The following is a 20526-nucleotide window of genomic DNA, read 5'->3' as shown; positions in this document are numbered from 1 at the left end:
CTCATTCATAAACTTTGAATTATAGAAGACACTTGCAAGGCTTTTTTTTTTTTTACAGTAAATTGTAGGCAAATAGCCACTTTATCCAGTGTTTTTTTGTTTTCTTTCTAATAAAATATCAATTATTTCGGTGTGAGAAACCGCTACAAACGATTCAGCTGGCGAGTGAACTGAACCGTCCTAATATTACAGACCTTTCTGACCGAGAAAGAGTGTTTCATTCGCGAATCTGTCATCACTGTTGTGATTCTAAACGGCTGATTAAAAGACAAACAAACATGAAACATGTTATTAAATCTAATGGTTTATCAAGAATAATTTATTCGGGATCATGCACCAGTAAAGGGTCTAGATGCCCCTGAGGAGCATATTTACTATTTTTGACACAAGTGGAAATAGTAATGGAGTATTCTATAAGCTAATTCAGAAATATTGTTCATGAACCAGTGTTTTGATTTTTTTTTTTTTTTTTGCTAATGATCAAATTGATTTGATTACTACTGAAGACAGAAACTTACACCTATACTGGTGTTTCGATTTTACAGTGAAAAAGCCACTTATACACACACACACACACACACACACACACACACACACACACACACACACACACACAGTAGGCCTATATATAATTTGTATAGACTACATAATTACACACAAGTACATGTCTGTTTACTTCAACCAAACACGTCAATCAAAAATGTATGCATAATAATGATTGGTTTTTAGCGTTTTAGTCTTCCAGAGCATTTCATCATGGTTCACCTTAAAGTCACTAAAAGCCCAGCAGGAATTCCAGAACACACTGTTCATCTTCTCCTTTCATGTGGCCCTCCTCAGAACAGAACTCACTGTTTGTCACTTAAATACACTCACGCAGCTTTGACGTCTCTATCCTCAGTGAATGAACTGAACTCAGTTTATAGAGTAGTGTTTGGACCTCAAGAGGCGAAATACTCCCAGAGAGAGGCTAGATCAAGCCCCACTCCACTTTGTTCACACATGCTCCCGATCCGGATTAATTTCTCAAATCCGATTTGAGGCCTGGCACTCTTACTGCTTGGATCAAACTTTTGTATTTGGAAACTTTCCCCTTCACACCGGCTTAGAGGTGGACCCTTCTTGCTTCTTACTGAAGAGCCTTTAATCTGAACACAAAAACATGTAAACACTCCCCTACACACACACACACACACACACACACACACACACACACACACACTTGTGCCTTGCTTTTTCACTGCTGGGAGTTGAAGTATTAGCAGGTGTATTTTCTTCCACACAATGCATTTCTTCCTCTTTGCACTTTTAGTTCTTCCCCTCCAAGAGATTTTTTAGTACTAAGGTACATGAAAGGAGAGAAACCCTTCGAGTTATTGCAGATATAAATGAGCACTTGGATCCATTAAAGCTCCTAAACATCTTTAAACCTCTCAGAATGAATGACAACTTAATATCTAACAAAGGAATCAGGATTAGATATTGTATATAAAACAGTGGGAAAGACATAACAATTTTAATAAATAATCTGGTGTAATTTCACCCTGTCACTCATAAAAATTATCTAGCTGGAAAGAATAGCATTTATTAAAAAGAAACCTTTAGATAAAAATACAGAACAAAGAACACCTTTTTGCTTCCTGCTGTTTTTCCGGGGGTTGAAAGCTGACGGGAAACGCTTGATTGCCGTGCCTCGACATTGATTACACATGATTAAAATAGACTCCATGTGTGTATGAATTCAGGCAGGTATGCTGGAAGCCAGGAGACTGTGAGCAAACACAATAAAGTCTAGGGTACCTGTATTGTATTTTTTTAATAACATGTTTCAATATTGCAACAGCCTTCTGTTTTTCTAACAGGTAAAAATCATGAAAAATTCCAACCGAAAGGAGAAAAATAAAACAAAAAAAGGACTTGATTTCAAACAACTTTTCTTCGCGACTCGCCTAATTCAAACAATAAGTTATTTCAACACAGTGAGAGGATCTCATTCAACACATTATTATTCAAACAAATTATAAAAATAGATTGCATTTTCAAATACATATTTACAGTATCAAACAGAGATCAGAATGATACACTTAATGCGAAGGGGGAATTGAGTCTTTTTCTGTAAAGGGCTGTTAAACATTACGTCTCTGTCCTTTAGATTTTGAAGTGATTATTAATTTGGGTTATGCCACGTTCAGATATGGTACGGCTGCTATAATGACGAATGTGTATCTCTGTATGTGTGTAATTATAAAAAAAGAAGAGTGAAAATGACGCTCTTATTGTTAAATTCCAAAAAGCTTTAATTGTTTATATCCTAAAAAATCAATTACAACCTAATATGAGAAAAAAAAAAAAAAATCCAGACATTTGTTTTGTACTAAATGTATTCGTGGCAAAATCCAGATCCAAACTGTTTGTTACGGTCTTTGTTAATGAAATCTGCACCAACCTGTTTCTATGATCAAACTGTAAATTAAGATTGTACTCAATACTGCTTAAACACATCCAAGTCCAACCAAGTCTTGTTCACACGCTCACATCACGCAGTAGTCTAAATTCAATAACACTTGAACATTCAGAACATTCTCGTTTAAGAGCGACCTCTTCTGTTGTACGAAACGCAAACATCAAGTACTAAACATGTCCGAGAGTATCGGACACCTGCTATTGTGGAGTGCATTGAAAGTGTGTGAATGTATATGCGTGTATACATCCCTGTCACATCCACTCACTCACTCAGAAAGTGCAGGAAAAAATGAAATTAAACAGAATCGAAGAGCATTTTGATGAAACATCCAGATTCAGACTGCATTCAAAATCCAGTAAGTGTCTGTAAACGGATAAATAAATAATCTAATAAATATGGTACAAGTTTCTGTAAGTCATGGACGCTGCAGTGCAAACATTGTCCCTATAGTAGACAGAACAAGAAAAACATTATGAGTACAGATGTCCGACAATACTAATTTAAACTCGGAAATTCTGAAATGAGTTTAAAGTGTGGGGGGAAAGAAAGCAAAAAGAAAAAAAAGTAGACAGTAAACAAATCAAGAATACATACAGAGAAAGGGATTTACATATTTAATATTCCTTACATCAGTACTCAACTTATGTCCTGAAGATACGGCGAGATGATGCTCTCCTAGTCTGAGGAGCAAACAGACGACATGCTCTCGGTTTAGTCCACTTCATAAGAGGATCAGTGGCTACATAGCATGAGTTCTTCTGCTTGGAAAAAGAAAATACAAGTCGCCCTTTGGCTTGCTCTGAGATCGGTCAGAGTCAAACTGCCCTTCTCCGGGGACAGTGACAGAGGGCATCGACCACCTAAAGTCCTACTAAAAAGGACAGAGCTCATGTCATTGACGAACAGCGGAAGAAAAGCGGGTTAAACTCAGCACGCAGGTTATTCTAGAGGAATCATCTTGCTCGTGATATTGTCCCCCCTCAGAAAACAAGAACTTGTTTGTGGAAGAAAAGAACCAGTGTTCACCGAAAGAGAAGATAAAGGAATGAAAAAGGGAAGATTAGGAAGAAAACCACCATTTGCAGTGTCTTGGTTATCACCTCTTGACCGTTGAATGGCCTGCTGGGTAATTATGAGAACAGACATCCATATGTCTTTCCTCGGTAAGCCAGCGCACTGCTGTGGGTCTGTCAGACTTGCACTCCGCGGCCGTGCATCTGGATAACCTGCGCTCTGAGAGTCTGTATGGCCGACAGGATCTGTTTCTGGTGCTCCAGAGAGGTGATGCCGAGACTCAACACATCCCTGCAAAAACAACGGAGCAAGTTACACACAAGCTAAAGAAGAGAAAAAAAGCGTTATTTAGGATTCCGATGTCACTCACTGAATGGTCATGCGAGCCACTGACTCCAGGTAACAGTATCCAGCAGCAGTGAAGTTGTCTTTGTAGCGGCCCATGTCTACAGCTTCTAACCACTCTCCAACTGAACTAAATGAAGGGAAGGAGGGAAGCGTTCGTTCTGCTAGGGATACAGATGAGCCCAGGGTCCTGGTCAAACACAGAAAGAGAGTTCCGTCTTCAGAGTGAAAACATAAACACTCTTTGGGAAAGTGGAAACGGGATGATTTGCAAGAACATGGGAACCTTGAGAAGCTTTACAGTACCTGCGTCCCAGGGTGGAGGACCCGATGTTGTCCGGGCTCCTCATGGTCTTGCTGAGAGCGCTGTGGATCTGGGTGAAGGTGGGTCTCTCTGTCCTCTCCTTCTGCCAGCAATCCAACATGAGCTGGTGCAGAGACGTTGGGCAGTTCACGGGAGCAGGTAACCGGAACCCATCCTCGATAGCTTTTATTACCTGTAATGTAAACATACACACATTTAAACACAAAAACAATTATAGAATATCGACTCTTCGGAGTAATGGAATATATTGATTTCTGACCCATAAATAGTGCAAAATCTTACACTGTAACATTTATTTATTTAAAGATTTCCAGTTCATTTCCAGTTTTAAAACAGATTTTTAATGTGAATAGCTTTTGGACCCTATTGTGTACATTTTTTATGAATTTTTCCAGGAAGCTTTCCGTGTACTTTCAAAGTAATCAACACTAATAATGACATTTCTGAGACAGTTTAACAAATCAAATGATTTCAGTATGTATTTCAAAATATGTTTTTGACTGGCATTCTTCTATGATCTTCTATAAACCTATATTATAATATTTTTTATAAAAGTACTACTTAAAAGTCACTTATGACAACAATATTTAAACCAAATAAATAACATGAAAGATGCATTAATGCCGTTCACCAGCAATCATTAATTTAGTCATAAACATGAAAATCATTTAGCATTTCACCATTTGTAGCAAAAGATGGCCTCGTTTGCTGAGAGCTTTACATGATGAGGTTCTTTAATTCATAATGATTTAATAGTGTGTTTCCTGTCATATACATAGAAGAAAAACAGATTTGGCCTTACAGTCATATCCCATCACATAAAAACTAAATTAAATAAAGACTATGCATTGGCCATTACAAAATGCATGTCAATTCTATAACATCCTTTTCATTCCGGTCTGTTTTTTAAAATGCATATAAGACTGGAATTCTATTGTATTTCTAAAGTCTTGCTACAGATGGAAAGAAATAAAAAAAAAAAACTTTTTTTAGAGACTGCATTACTACTGGGGTCCAAAAAGTGTGATGTCCTTCAGCCGGGGTTTATTTCAGAGACTATGGGAATCTTTTCTGCCGGCGTGAAAAGGAGGCCACACGCCGCGTGACTTCTGAGTCTGATTGGTCACGGAGCTGAAGTGGACTTGAAGTCAAAGTGCACACACACATACACTCTTTATCTGGGGTCTTTAAAGGCCCCTCGCTTTAGCTACTTTAAAAATTTTATACAAATGCATAACTCCTCACTTCACACAGGAAAATCCCATTCTACCGACAGAGAGAGGCAGGAAAAAGAGAGAATAAGGGAGGGAGAAAAAGAATTTAAAATTACAAACAAACGTAAAAGGATTTTTGGGGAGATCTAAAGGAGGAGGAAAAGCAGCCGCACAAAAGAGAGAGCATGCGATACAGAGAGGAAAGGTCTGAGAAAGAAACACCAGAAGAAAAGCGATGCAGAACTGCGCAGGTAGTGATGTATTAAAAGAAATATAAAGGGACAGACGTACGTCTTGGTTGCCCATGTCCCAGTACGGTCTCTCCCCGAAGGACATGACTTCCCACATGACGATACCGAAGCTCCACACATCAGAAGCTGAGCTGTAACGATGGTACTGAATGGCTTCTGGGGCCGTCCACAACACCAAACTCTTCCCTCCGTGCTGAAAGAAAGACAGACTCTGTTATGTTTAATAAATTGACATAAATGTACTCTGTCTTAATGGTTACTACTAATTATTTAGTAAGCGGTCATTGAGAAGGTTTTATCTGATTTACAGACAGTACACTAATTACTGAGACAATCTCCACTGAAGCAACCTGAGGTTAAGTGACTTGCTCAAGGATTCATGAACTGAACCTACAACCTTTCAATTAACAGCCCAGAGAAACAAGCTACAACAATGACTGTGATTTTGGACTTAAAATAAACTCCATTTTTTTGTTGTTGTTGAAACAAACATATTACAGGAGCAGAAATGGCACAAATCAGTTTGACAGATTTCTAACGCAACAATGTTAAAATAAAAAAAGGAAAAGAAAGGAAAGGAAAGGAAAGGAAAACTGTAAAGTAAAGGACATCCCATATTGCATAAGAAAGCACATAAGAGGAAAACTAGCAAAAAAATAAATAAAATTAAATTCAACAAAAAGGAAAAAGGCAGGACAGGAAAGAAGAAAATATGTTGATTAAATGTTGATTAAGGAACACATCCTTGGGAAACAAAAAAAGTGGTATCATGGTGTGAGTGTATTGTGTAGGAGAAAGACCGTACTGTATCCTGACTTCAGTGTTCATCTTATCATAACAGAAGCATGAAGTACTGAGATGAAAAAAAAAATTGCATGAAAGTTTGATAAACTAAGGTGGATAAGAGCTGTGCTTTGACTTTTAGAGAAATGCTGACTACCACTGGCTCCTCGAACTCATTCAAAAGTGTTTGAGAGTGCTGTGCTGCATTATGGTAAAATACTCACTAGTGTGCTGTAGACCGCCTCTATCTTGTCGTCCTGAAGAGGTCTGAAGCCTGACACTTTGCAGACCAGGCTGCTGTTCACCAGGACTTTGTGAGCGGCCAGTCGGCGATGGATAAAACCCATCTCTGTCAGATACTTCATCCCAGACGCCACTCCGCTCAGCAAATCCACCAGCTGAAGAACGGTCAACTGTCCTTCGTGTTTCTGAAAAAAAGGAAGGAATGGCAAAAAGGTGGAGAAGAGGAAAAGAATGGACATTGAAGTAGAGAGAAAGGGAAAAAAGAAAGGAAAAAGGAGAGATAAAGAAAAAAAAGGAAAAGCGTAAAGGAAAAAATGGGAAAAAAAATAAAGAAGGAAAAGGGAAATAAAAATGGAAAATGGAAAGCAAGGAAAGGAAAGGAACATAATGGAGAACAAAAATTTAAATAATTTTTAAACAAGAAAAAAATTAAAGGGAATTGGAATTGGAAAATGGAAAGGAAAAAGGGAGGAAAATAACAGTTTAGAATATAAAACTTGGAACAAATAACTATCATATCCCTTACTTTCAAGAAATGAACTTAATCTGACTCTGAGATTAGATAAAACACCTCACTTTGCTTTTTCCTCTCATTTTCTCTTTTTATCAACAAATCACATCTGCAGGTTTTGTAATGCAACATAAATATTTCATATATACCATTTACTGTACTATCTCAGCATTTTGCATCTGATGACTCAGAATATCATAGTCAGCAGAAGAAACAGACACAAAAAAAATATATATTCTCTTACCCGCAGGAAAGAGTCCAGGGCTCCGTTGGCCATGCTCTCCACCACGATCATCATAGTGTTGCCTGCAGCGAAAAAAAAAACACACATATAAAGAAAAAATTGGATCACGTGTTTGTTTAATGCATCAGCGGGGAAAGAATACGAGGTGGGGTTGTCCAAGGGGCACAAACAACACGTTTTCATTAAAGTGTGAGTCTTATGTAAGAGATTACATGCAGTCAGCAAGTCACTGTAGATAGATACAACAGTAAAATGAAAGAAAATATTATAGTTTTAGATAAGAAACTGCAATTGACTAATCAGAATTAAGTATTCAACAGCACTGTGTAATAATATCTGTCATGTCTGTATTTCCAGTGGGCTTTAGACAGTGAGTGATAGAACGCGGCCCAAAGAAAGACGAGGGAAGTATGCTCCATTAGGGAGGTGGGTAGCGGTAAATCCCCAGGTGTTAGATCAAAAGAGAGAGCAAGGAAGAGTGGTGGAAAGAGAGAGAGACCGATCCCTCAATCACATACACAGACACCAACAATCTGCAGAATTCAATGACCAGCCCAATGAACAGGAGACTGCGCTATCAGTCTGGTCAATCTACCGTCCCCAGCTCCATCACACCTCCTGTGGGGAGGAGCAGACATGCCTGACCAACCCCAATCAGAATCCCCCCTACTGGGCTCTCAGCTCTGGGTCATTCCCACCTGAGCTGTGGAGGTCTGACAGGTGGGTGAAGAAGAGGGTGTGTAGCTTTCACGAGGAAAAATAGAGATTTGCAGGTGGAGGAGGAGAAGTCAGGGAGAAAGATTAGAGTCATTAAGGGGGCTTGCTGTGATTTGGCCACCAATTATTCCAACGTGAACATCTGCTGTTGCATTCACTGCACACACACACACTTCGGCTAATTCAATCCCAAAATCCCAATTCATTCTTCTCTCCAAAATACCACTGAATAAATGGTCTCATACTCTTCATTTAAAACAACGATTCAAACAAGAACCAATTATGCTTTGTTAACGAATCACAATATAAATGTAAATAGCTGAACATTTAAATGGAGATTTTCTCTTACTTTATTAGAATAAGAGAGTTTTATGTACTGCCTTTCATAATTCAAAGCTGACCAGACCACCCAGAGTCAGATCATTTATGAACGCCTAAGTGGCAAAAATGGGTGAATTACTACGCAGTACACTACCATTCAAAAGTTTTGGGGCAGAAAATAACAGTAAAGACATTTATAATGTTAAAAAAGATTTACATTTCAAATAAAGGCTGTTCTTTTAAAATTTCTATTCATCAAAGAATCAGCATATTAGAATAATTTCTAAAGGTTCGTGTGACACTGGAGACTGGAGAAATGGCTGCTAAAAAGTCAGATTTTTAAATATATTCAAATAAAAAGCAGTTTTTTAAAGTTGTAATAATAATAAAATATAATAATCACTATATTATTGTAATCCTGTATTTTTTAACAATAAAATGCAGCCTTGGTGATCAAAAATCTTGATCCCAAACCTTTGATCAGCAGTGTAGTTTTAAAGGTACATTATCAATATCGCACATTACATTTTTTGGGTCCGATAAAAATAGTAAAGTCGTCACTGAAAACTAAATTTCTACTTTAGAAGTAGACTTAAGAGTTGTAAAATAAGAGAATGTAGAAAAAGTGAATGCATTTATTTATGTTTATTTATTTTTTTAGAAAATGCAATGGTATTGATGGCAAAAGAACTATCATTCTCTACATGTAAAATCAATGTTAAGTCACAAACATTAATAATTCCTTCAGTGCTAATACACAAAGCCCCAGACTAATATCAGCACTGCTAGTTCTTTAAAAGCAAATCTAGCTTCCCCTCTGGTCTTCCCTGACTCCAAAACACCTTTATCATCCCTCATCCCTTTCGGCAAGAACACACTAGGCAAATCCATCTAGCCGTTTTATCTCCAGGAACATCACATCGATCAATCTAAAGATGGATCTGTTCTTCTCTCTCCGTACATCTCCACCTCGAGCCAAGTTTCTTTCCATCACGCTTGTTGACTGAGAGTTACCAGTTTCATTTAAGCTCGATTCTCCTCATTCTGTCCTTCCTTGAGGTGATAACATCTACAGCTCCTCATTGTCTTTGATCTTTTTACCTCTGTTGATCATCCATCCTGCAAGTATCGACCTTTCCCTCCCTTTCAGTTCTTGTGCTTTTGAGGACCGGCCCATTTATTCAGGGGTCCACTTCCCAGTAAACCGTCCAATCAATGGCTTATCATTCTCTTTTCCATTACTGCAGTGGGACAGCTGGCTCATCCCTCCTTTCTTTTTCAATGGAGGGACATACCATCTATTCTGCCTCCTGAATCTCTTTCAGGTGAGGGCCACCAAATCCCTAATTTCTCTCATTCTTTGTCTTTCCCTGTTCTGTGAGGAATCGTCCCAGTCGCCATACAGCTTTCATTTTCTACAAAGGGATGTCCAATGCATCTCTCTTTTCTTATCTATTTGTGTCTACTGACCTCTGGTGATGACTCCCTCCAGACGCACAATGTTGGCATGATCGAACTGTCCCAGAATTCCTGCCTCGCTGAGGAATGAGCGTCTCTGTTTTTCCGAGCAGCCTGCGCGAAGGGTCTTTATGGCCACAGGCAACTCACGTTTGCTGGGAAGCTTCAGGCAACCTCGACACACCTCCCCAAAGTCTCCTAAAGAAGGAAAGTGATCACTTGATGTTGAATGTGTCTCATTATATAGCATAAATAAGAAAATTGCTAATCATTGAAAAAAAAAAAGTCTGAAATCTGACCTCATGTCATGAATAAGAGCTTAAATGACATATGAACCACTTTTAAGATACTTTTATGGTGCTTTTGATTCCTGTTTTGAAGCTTGAAAGCTCCTGTCCTCATTCATTGCAATTTTATGGACAGTAATAAACAATTACTGTAATTTTTTCAAAAGAATAGAAATATGAGTCAAATGAGTTTGGATACAACAAGAGATGAAAAAAATCTACTCAACCTGATGTTGTAAATATCGACTTAAATGACAAATGGACCACATTTATTATACTCCAATTGCTCTTTTGCTTCTTTTTGAATCTTGAAAGCTCCTGTCCTCATTCTTTGGATTTTTTATGGAAAAAAATTTGTAAACGCTGTCTTCCAAAGAAGACAATAAAGTCATTAAAGTCAGTAAATGACAATAAAGCCTTCACTTCTGATTTAAGCTTTCATAGATCTTAACACTCAGCATCGAAAAACTATAAAACTGTCACAAAAATAAAATCAATTTGAAGGAATATTAATAGGAAAGTGGGATAAGTAAGGAGGTTTTGATGTCTGGTACCTGTATGAACTATCCTCTCTATCTTGATGCTAGAGATGTCCAGCTCTTTGGCAAAGGCATGAACAGCCTGGAGCAAATCTTCACAGGTTTCTGGGTCAATGTAGGTCCTTCTGGTTGGGATTTTAACTGAAAAGATCAAAGAAAGAAAAAAATACATATATTGTAATTAGTGGTACTACACTTACTATCATAACCATTGTTATTAATGGATGAAAAAAAAAACACTCCAAAAAGCTATCTTTAGGTATCAGATTATTGTATGCTTTGTTCATACAGTACATTTTGGTTTTCAAATCTAGTCCATCTACACTGTTATTTTGCAAGTGATCTGGCTATTTTAAAAGAGTAACTGTCAGTGAGGAAAGAGAGGATGGAAAGCTGGAAATTTGCTCATGTCCATCACAACATCTCAAAACATGCACGATAGAACATAAAAGACAAGAGGCATTTAAAGCATTCATGCATATACTGTGTCTAAATGAGATGGCGCATTTACTCTTCACTATTCACTACATGGAGAATATCAAATAGTTTGCTATACTAAGAAATGTGCTATTTTAAGAAGTGTAGAGTATGTCTTTGCAACATAGCAACAACCTGGCAACCACCTAGAACACCCTAACTGCATGAGAACATAACTGAACATGTACTAATACACTAGCACAGTGTTTATAGTGCAGATTATTTATGTGATGCTAATGAAGATTAATCAAAACAAACAGTACAGACCAAAAGTTTGGACACATCTTCTCATTCAAAGAGCTTTCTTTATTTTCATGACTATGAAAATTGTAGTCACACTGAAGGCATCAAGGACTATAGACCAACGCTACTTTTGCGTCATCGAAGGTTAACGCCCCTTTTTGGGGGAAAACAAACGGATTCACCTGATACAGAACTCGCTCTAATTTCTTGATAGCAAAAATGGCAGAAACATACACACTCTCTTTGCGGGCCGAGCGAGGACCATGAGAAGTATTTAAAGAAGCTACTGGATACGGTGTTTACAGAGGTTTCCCTTTGAAATGGTCGAAAACTGGATTAATAACCCCACGCAGTGGCCAAATATGGACATCTAACGTTACCATTAGCTCGTGGAATCACCAAGTAGCCTATTTTTTGTCATTAACACACTCACAGTATGATAAACTAGACGATGAGGCCATGTCAAGAGGAGTCGGTGGTTTACTTGGATCATATTTCACTTGATTTAAGCTATTGACAGTTTTGTTGTAACGTTAGTTAGAAATACGAAGCTGCTAGTAACTACGTGGTTAACGATAGCTCTCATTAGGCACGCTACCTTGGCTGTTAACTGATTTTAACTTTGAAATATACGCAGGCTAGGACTAAACAATATAAATATTATACAATATCTGTTTGTAATTGTGTCTGACAGGCCTGTACACATCAGAAACAATGAAAAAACTCCCTGGAGCGAGTTCTGTATCAGGAATCCGTTTGTTTTCCACCAAAAAGGGGAGCGTTAACCTTCGATGACACCAAAGTAGCGTTGGTATATTTGAGCAAGAAGGAAAGTGATGGGGTGCTGCGCCAGATGACCTGGCCTCCACAGTCACCGGACCTGAACCCAATCGAGATGGTTTAGGGGTGAGCTGGACCCCAGACAGAAGGCAAAAGGGCCAACAAGTGCTAAGCATCTCTCGGGGAACCCCTTCAAGACTGTTGGAAGACCATTTCAGGTGACTACCTCTTGAAGCTCATCAAGAGAATGCCACGAGTGTGCAAAGCAGTAATCAAAGCAAAAGGTGGCTACTTTGAAGAACCTACAATATGACATATTTTCAGTTGTTTCACACTTTTTTGTTATGCATATAATTCCATATATATAATTCCACATGTGTTAATTCATAGTTTTGATTCCTTCAGTGTGAATCTACAATTTTCATAGTCATGAAAATAAAGAAAACTCTTTGAATGAGAAGGTGTGTCTAAACTTTTGGTCTGTACTGTAATTAATTTACTTAAAAAGAAAATGAAAAGAAAAAAGATGACCTTTCTTATTTTTCTGCTGTATTCTTTTCTTATATCCTTGCATTATGTCCTGCTTTATCTACTCAAAGGCAGTGCGGCAGTCTGAATCTGAAATCTGCTTACAAGTCAACATCGACCGAAGCGACCAGGGTCTCAGCTTCACAGTCTCATAACAGCTTATTGATCTGAAGCTCACATACATACACACATACTTAGGAATACAATTACAAAGCAAATTAAAGGTGCTCCATTCCATCATGAGAGTGTGGCTCAAGATCGAAAGCCTCTTCAACAGGAATGAGGTTTTTCTAGCACATGCCGTATTCACATGTGCGGCTGTTATTACAGTGATTTAAAGGTCCAGTTCAGTTCACTTCCTATTAGTTTCTGTTTGGGCTGGTTTTGATCAAACTAACTGATTCAGCCACGAAAGCTTTCATAAATACACACCAAGGTTATAGTTACATGATATGCTCACTAAAACTAAAAGTTTGCAAATGAATTAAAGCTAAAATGAAACAGAAAATCCAAAAGGTCTCAAAAACTCATGGATATATTTTTTCAAGATTTTGTGTCATGAGCTTTGCAAACATTGGCAAACTAACTGTTGGATCATAAGTGTCCTCAGAGACTGAAAGAAGATCTTAGCAAGTCCAGTCCATGCTGCTGAATAACTGAATTTACAGTAGAGGCTGTAACAATGTACAAATAAGTCTCATAAAAAAGTGGTTGTAAATTTAAAACATGATGCCGTTATTTATGCATGATGCAGTTTTTGAAAAGTACTACTGTATGCATGTTTCATTACAAGATAATTATAACTAAAAATAGTCCGAAAAAAAAGAACAATCATACAATTACAGTGATTTAGATTACAATTAAGTCTATAATAATTTGCATAACTGCCGGTATATGAACAGACGTTTTTGAACAGAAATTCCCAGGCACACAAAAAAATTTCCTAAAGGAATGCCTCATCAGATTTAGTTCTGCATATAAATGTATAAAGTAGCTATGTATATCCCCATACACTGAAAACCACAAACCATTTATATGCATATAAGTTTGCATATCTGAAGCATTAAATCAACAGTCGCCAGTTCTACATACACACACAAACAAAGTAGGCCTCAGTGATTTCATAATGACAGCTAAAGCACTGATCCCTACCATTGTTTCTAGGTCATCCAAAAATATGCATATAAAAAAAAACAGAATACGCATGCAGGGTGAAAAGAGGGTGCGTTTATAGGGCTAGTTGTATAACAGATGGAAGAACGAATCTGTAAAACAAATGTCGGTGGGAGACACAGAGATCATGCACGATGGGTCACCAGAACTGAGCCTGGGGCGAAACAAGAGAATATCTGTGATGATGTGAGAGAAATTATTCTGTATGAGACTGTGTGACAGAGCATTGTGCTCATGGAAATATTTAGGAGTTTTACAGTGTGTGAGTGTGTGTGTGTGTGTGTGTGTGCGTGTGCGGGGGGGGGGGGGCTGGGGTGTCCGGAATTTATACTCTTTTTGTACTATTCTTGTTTTCCTTGGATGGTTCTTGTTTGAAATTTCATTCTGTTACTGGAACTTGAAGGATTTGAGGCATTCCCTAAATTCTTCCTTATTATTATTATAATTCTTGTATTACATACCAGTTTCGTTTCATTTATTTGTATGCTGGCCTTTTAAGAAATCTATGGAGCTAAAACCAGCATTTAATGCGGATAAACATACTGTAAAACATGCCTGTCCTTAGAGGAGCAGCATATACATTTATTGCATAAAAACAAGTATTTAATAATAACACTGAAGATGAATGAAAATACACATAATTGTTATTTTATCTGGGTTATATTGGTCTATATACACATACTCACATTATGTTTCTTTATAATTTATTATTTTTATACTGTTAAATCTACTCTATCAATATGCAGTGTATATATAATCTAGTCTCTCTCTCTCTATATAATAATATAAGCCTTAAATCATCAAGATTTCTTCAGAAACGAGGCTTTGATAGAGGACAGTCAGTGTTAATATTTATCATATGCAACTTGAAAGATATAAGCAAATCTGCCTCTCCATACATCCTTATGGCAATCTTCCTCCTGCATGTATTTTCATCCTGGCATAAATGTGCATATTTGCATGTTAAATACTCAGGGTATAAAAGGTTAATGAAGACATGCAGATATAAGTTTCATATACTGTACAGATATGCATTAAGACTTGGCACAAACCAGCTCAAAAGTGTATGAAGCTCGCCAGTGTTCATTGTTTCAGCAGATTTAATGCTTCAGCTGCACGACTGCTCTGCACAGACGCTCATTACTCACCAAACTAATGCTGCTCTGACATGCTTACACACATCACATGGCTGCACGCACACACATGAATATTAATATACGTGAAATGGAACGCTAACATCTGGCTAGAGTTTAGAAAGGTTTGATGGAAAGCGGTAGAGAAACAGAGATACCTGGGCATCACCAGCACTGTACAGCTGTTTTTTAATGAATTAATTAGATTTTTTTAATAAAAATAAAGACAGCAGTGAAGAGGAGACAAAAAAAAGCTCTAATATACATCTGCTTTTCCCATTTTAAATGTAAAAAAAATGCTTATGATCTATCCATAGAGCTTCCATTCTGGAGATCAGAGAGTCTCAGGAAACTGGCAACAATAAAAAGTAATGCAAAAGTAACTTAACGTCATAAAAAAGAAGCAGTGTATGCATTGCAATGTTCTTTAACACTGGATGCAGCAGTACTATGGCATCTTTCTTTGTTCAAAGACTGGTAATGCCCTTCCCCCTCTTATGATCACAGAGGGCGTCTGAAACATGCTAATAGACTGGAGCATTAGGCTTGCTGGTGTAAAGGCACGCACATGGACTTAGACGTTAATACAGTGCCACTTTATATGTCCCTAATCTCTCTTTATTACTGATCACTCTATTTTTTTCCCTTTCTCTTCCACCTAGGCTCTCTGTCTGTGACAAACTATATCCATTACCACCTTCAGAAACAAACCTGACAGTCCAATTGATTTTGTGGAATGGATGCACATGTATGCGCAGAAACACAACATGATACTCACACTGGAAGTAGAGTTCCTCATCACCCTCCTGGCTGGCTTTACTGTAGCCACACTGTCTGTGAGGAAAAAAACAACAAGAAATGACAAGTCATTAAAAACCACGCATAAAACGACCATAAAACAACTTGAGCTAAAGAAAATAAAACTTCAGCACGCAGCCGCTACCGGCTGTAAGGAAATGACAAAACAGCACTTAAAATGACAACTTGTATTAAAGTTATTTACGAACATGTCTGTACTGCCATCTAAACAAAAATGTAACTGAGTGAACTTGCTCAAGAAAACAATTTTGTACTTCCCTAGAGATTAAAAATTGCTTGTTATTTTTCCTCAAAATTGTTTAAAGAATTAGTTCACCCAATAATGAACAATCTGTCATGATTATAAATGACTTTCCTTACAAATGGAGAAATGTTAGGCACTTTAAAGGGACACTCCACCCCAAAATGAAAATTTTGTCATTAATCACTTACCCCCATGTCATTCCAAACCCGTAAAAGCTTCGTTCATCTTCAGAACACAATTTAAGATATTTTGGATGAAAACCAGGAGGCTTACGCTCTTCTGTGTCAGCCGCACCACAAGGATGTGCTGTTTTCTTTCAAATCAAAGCATACATACATGTAGAAAATGTATCCTTGTGGAACAGCTGACACAGAAGAGCGTAAGCTGCCTGCGTTCAGCTCATATTCTCCGAAATGGCGTCAAGTCGTTATTTTTGTTCTATTCGCATACAAAAAGTATTCTTGTCATTCATAATGTTACGGTTGAACCACTGATGGCAGCTGGACTACTCTGATGGTGTCTTTCATACTTTTCTGAAACCTTGACAGTGTATCTTACTTAGCTGTCTATGGGACAGTCACATGCCTCCCAGATTTTATCCAAAATACCTTAAATTGTGTCCCGAAGATGAACAAAGCTTTTACAGGTTTGGAACAACATGGGGGTAAGTCATTAATAACAACATTTTTATTTTAGGGTGGAGTATTCCTTTAAAGCATAATTCCAAGAGTGGTCAGTATAATTCATGAACTGAACTGAAATCTTTGTGTAATCCAGTGAGTTGGTCTGAATGAATCATTATGACAGGTTTTGTCTGATTCACATCTAGTTCATGAGTGAATCATTGCTACTTCTCTTATGAACTCTAATGATTGTGCTACATTTTCAGTGAATAACAACTTTAATTTGTTCCTACACAATCATATTGCATCAGAAGACCAAATCATCATCATATGGATCACATTTACGGTGCTTCACATTCATTACACTGAAAAGAAAGGCTGTGATTGTACAACAGTCATAAAGTACTAATTTTCATTTTGGGGTGAACTATCCCTTTAAGACAAAAAAAAAACAAAAACAAAAAAAAAAACATAACTTTTCAGTTCAAATCATTCGTTAAAAATTATGCTTGAGGTTTTATCTCAGGTTTGTCGTTCACAGTGAGTAAATGTAGAGATTTCCTGGTGAACCGCTGCTCTGACAGTCATATCGTGAGTGCAAGAATCAGGCCACTGCAGGATCTGAAGGCATTTGGGCGATTTTACGTTGTGGATTAGTGTGACACGGAGACATTGGGGAAAGACATGCACCACGGGAGGGATTAGAGAATAGAGACACACAAACAGCAGGGATGGAAAAGCACTCGAAAGGAGACACTGACAAGGTTTTGGAGACTTCATGTTATTTTCTAGAGCAGGTGCTGTTGTTTGAGTGGAAAGAGAGTGCACACCAAACAGACTTTTAACTATTATGAGTGTGTGCTGGCAGGCATCTGATTAGAGCATTCACAATCTACTCTAGACCATCACTAGTTCATCACACAAGAGTTGCATTTGTTGACCTACTCTCAACAAAATGGTCATGCAATCAGTCTCAGCTGACCACCTGTTAAGGATGTTATTAGCAGGTGTAAACACGGCCTCTGTTAGGAAATGGAGTGGCGAGACAGACGGGACAAATGGGAGGAAGGAAGATGAAGAGAAAGGTAGCAGCAAGGGAGGAGGGGTAGTGGAGAAACGCAGGCATGCCTGTACCTGGGAGACAGCTGCGTGGAGGGAGGAAGAGGAGGAGGAGGAAGAGTAGAGAAGGAGGTAGAGAGCAGCACCACACGAGTAGGTGCTACATTGGAGGGTCTGGAGAAGCCACTAAAGGAAGAGAGGGAGGAAGGGCTTCTTACTATTGTCATCATAGGAAGTTACTCACTAAAGTGACGACATCACTTACTATCACGCCAAGTAATGATAGAAACACATTACTTAAACATTAACATTCTATTATCATTTTTTCACCCTTACATTATTTCATACTTAAAAACTTCAAAAGTAAATGATGACAAAATGTCAATTTTATCCTTTTAAGATTATTCTCTGACAGAAATGCTAGGACAAATAGCCCTAAAAACCAATGAGAAGTAAAAAAAAAAAACAGCAATTTCCCTTTCTTTTATGACTTTGTAGGCAAGCTATTATGATGGTCTGCATCAAAAGACAAGGAGAGGAAAGGAGGAGTGAAGGTGAGTGGAAAGTGAAAGGAGTGACAGGAAGGAGCGACAGTGCGCAGAGAAGAACGTTAACGCTTTTTATATATATGTGTGTGTGTGTGTGTATGTGGATGATAACACTCTGCAGAAGATTCTCAAATGTAATGAGACCAGAGACGCAAATATACAAAAAATATATAAAAATAAAATCACCATATTTTATTTTTTTACTTTTAGTATTAATATGTTAGTCTTAAGGTTATGAATGAGCTGGTGTGTTCCAAAACAATGACAAAATTCACATTTAGGAGATATAAGCATTCAAAATACAGTCTCTCACTACAGTCCACCACTAAAATGGTTAACGATTTTCATTTCGCACTTCTGACAAAGGTACAGGACCATATACTTAATAGCTTTAAAAAGGGAAATAACTACAATCCCATGTGAATGACAATCAAAAAAAAAAAAGAAGAGAAAATGAATGGGATTTTTACATCCAGAACCCAGCTGTTCCCAACTTCATATACTATTTTTTATTTTATTTGACAAAAACAGTAGGTAGTATACTAGTCTTTTATTTCAAACAGTCACAGACAAACAGCCCACTGGCTTCAGACGATGCAAGTATATTAAGTGTACATAAAGGGGCAGAAGAAAGGATGTCCACAAATACCAATAATCTGCCGACCGTGTGTGAATGCATGTCAGTAAATGAGTGATATTAATAATAAAAGATGTTATTCCTGAAATAGAATGAGAAAAAGAGGACCTAGGATTCAAGGCTTTTGGGGACAAAATCCACAAAAACAAACCCTGCACAAACCAATTTAATTTTACAGAAACAGTGAGTAACAGAAACCGAGAGACCTGAAAGGCATGGATATTGGTGTGCAAAGATTTAGATGTTCAAAAATTTGTGTAAACTAGGGATATGAAACAAATCAATTACATAAGATGCCTATTATTAACTGAATTATCCACTAACTTAGACATACACTGCTACATCAATGTGGCAGAGGGGTGAAGCACTTAATAGACATGACAAAAAGTGCCTTTAGAAGTCATGCATGCTGATTTCCATGCAGATTGACACCTTTGGCCATTTCAATGTACAGTTGCTGATAAAATACTACTACGGGCAAGCACAGTTTGTGCCTAAATTCACTGAGCCGTCAGCCATTTTCTGTTTGTCCAATACAATTTCACACCTGATATATGCCAGTGTGTCTAATAAGCCTTTCACGCACACATCATTCACCAATATAACCACTTTATCAGACTAGTCGATAAATCTGCTTTTTTCAGTGTGTAAGACAACATGTATCTGGATTCTGTGTTGATGTCTGAGCTGATGATAAAGTTTGTGGGTGCATGTGGAAGAGATTTTGTGTGTGTGTATGATTGACAGAGGCTCAGCCAACCTTCCGTTGTGTGTGGTTGAGAATGAATGAGAACCATTTCACACCGGCTCAATATAATCCATTCTCATCAGACTGATTAATGGAGTGCTATAGGAGCGTGTGCTTTCTGTCTGCCACTCCCTCCCCTGACACTGCAGCTGCTCAGAGATCCATTAGAGTATGTCACACCTGTGTTCTTGTGGTCGCATGAAATACCTAGGCACAAGGAATTGGCAAAACGTGCAAGACTCGGCTGAAAGATCCGTAGATTTCCGCAGAATTGGAACAGCCATCATTCACAATCTGTTATGCATCCTACGTTCCTTTCATTTTTGTTTGAAAAAAGGTTTTGCTTTCAGCTACATATAAGATTGCATTACTCTCAGCTATATTGAACAATTTACCATGTTTAAATTCATTCAAAAATCTGTGCAGAAAATGCAAAAGAAGCTATGAGAATTAACGAAAAAAAAACATGCGTCAACTTGTATTGCTATTTTGGAGAGTATCCCATACTCAGATCAAAGATTAAACAACGTTCACCGCGTATGTTTTTGAGCCTTGATCGTGTATCCTTGTGTAGGAAACTAACACATTTGCGTTTCATTTTTGTTATTGATGAATAGTGTTGAACTCTTTTCCTGCATCATGTTCTTCATGCAATTTGTTTTAGTTGCGCACGCTACAGTACAGACGTGAATGAACATTTACATTTTCACTTCTGTTGTGAAAAGAGCTTTTACATTAGTAAAAGAATAACTTTTTATATTAAAAAAACGAGCAAGCAAGCCCTGCCCAGATTTAAAA

At 37.7% G+C, this 20526-nt stretch overlaps 1 protein-coding gene across 4 annotated transcripts in view; it reads right to left on the bottom strand.

Moving 5' to 3' along the window:
• Positions 1–1797: 1797 nt before the first annotated feature.
• The window catches only part of LOC127979531 (ephrin type-A receptor 7), a 133786-nt gene continuing 115057 nt past the window's right edge, over positions 1798–20526 (bottom strand). Inside the window, exons 9-18 of one of the 4 annotated variants that reach the window (XR_008158805.1) lie at positions 15829–15884; positions 10732–10857; positions 9903–10088; positions 7395–7456; positions 6621–6824; positions 5654–5806; positions 4130–4320; positions 3849–4013; positions 3565–3769; positions 1798–3335 (exon numbers count right to left, since the gene is read on the bottom strand). Coding sequence is in view for 2 of the 4 variants with exons in the window: in XM_052585054.1 (XP_052441014.1) it covers positions 3655–3769; positions 3849–4013; positions 4130–4320; positions 5654–5806; positions 6621–6824; positions 7395–7456; positions 9903–10088; positions 10732–10857; positions 15829–15884; positions 17871–17981 (1369 nt within the window). In the remaining 2 variants the exon portion in view is untranslated. Of the gene's footprint in view, positions 3770–3848; positions 4014–4129; positions 4321–5653; positions 5807–6620; positions 6825–7394; positions 7457–9902; positions 10089–10731; positions 10858–15828; positions 15885–17870; positions 17982–20526 lie in introns of all 4 variants that reach the window. The other 3 variants (XR_008158806.1, XM_052585054.1, XM_052585053.1) reach the window with 3 other exon arrangements.

This window comes from Carassius gibelio, chromosome B19 (genome assembly GCF_023724105.1).
Source record: "Carassius gibelio isolate Cgi1373 ecotype wild population from Czech Republic chromosome B19, carGib1.2-hapl.c, whole genome shotgun sequence".
In the NCBI taxonomy this organism is placed as follows: Eukaryota; Metazoa; Chordata; class Actinopteri; order Cypriniformes; family Cyprinidae; genus Carassius; species Carassius gibelio.
This window is presented reverse-complemented; position numbering and strand designations above follow the sequence as displayed.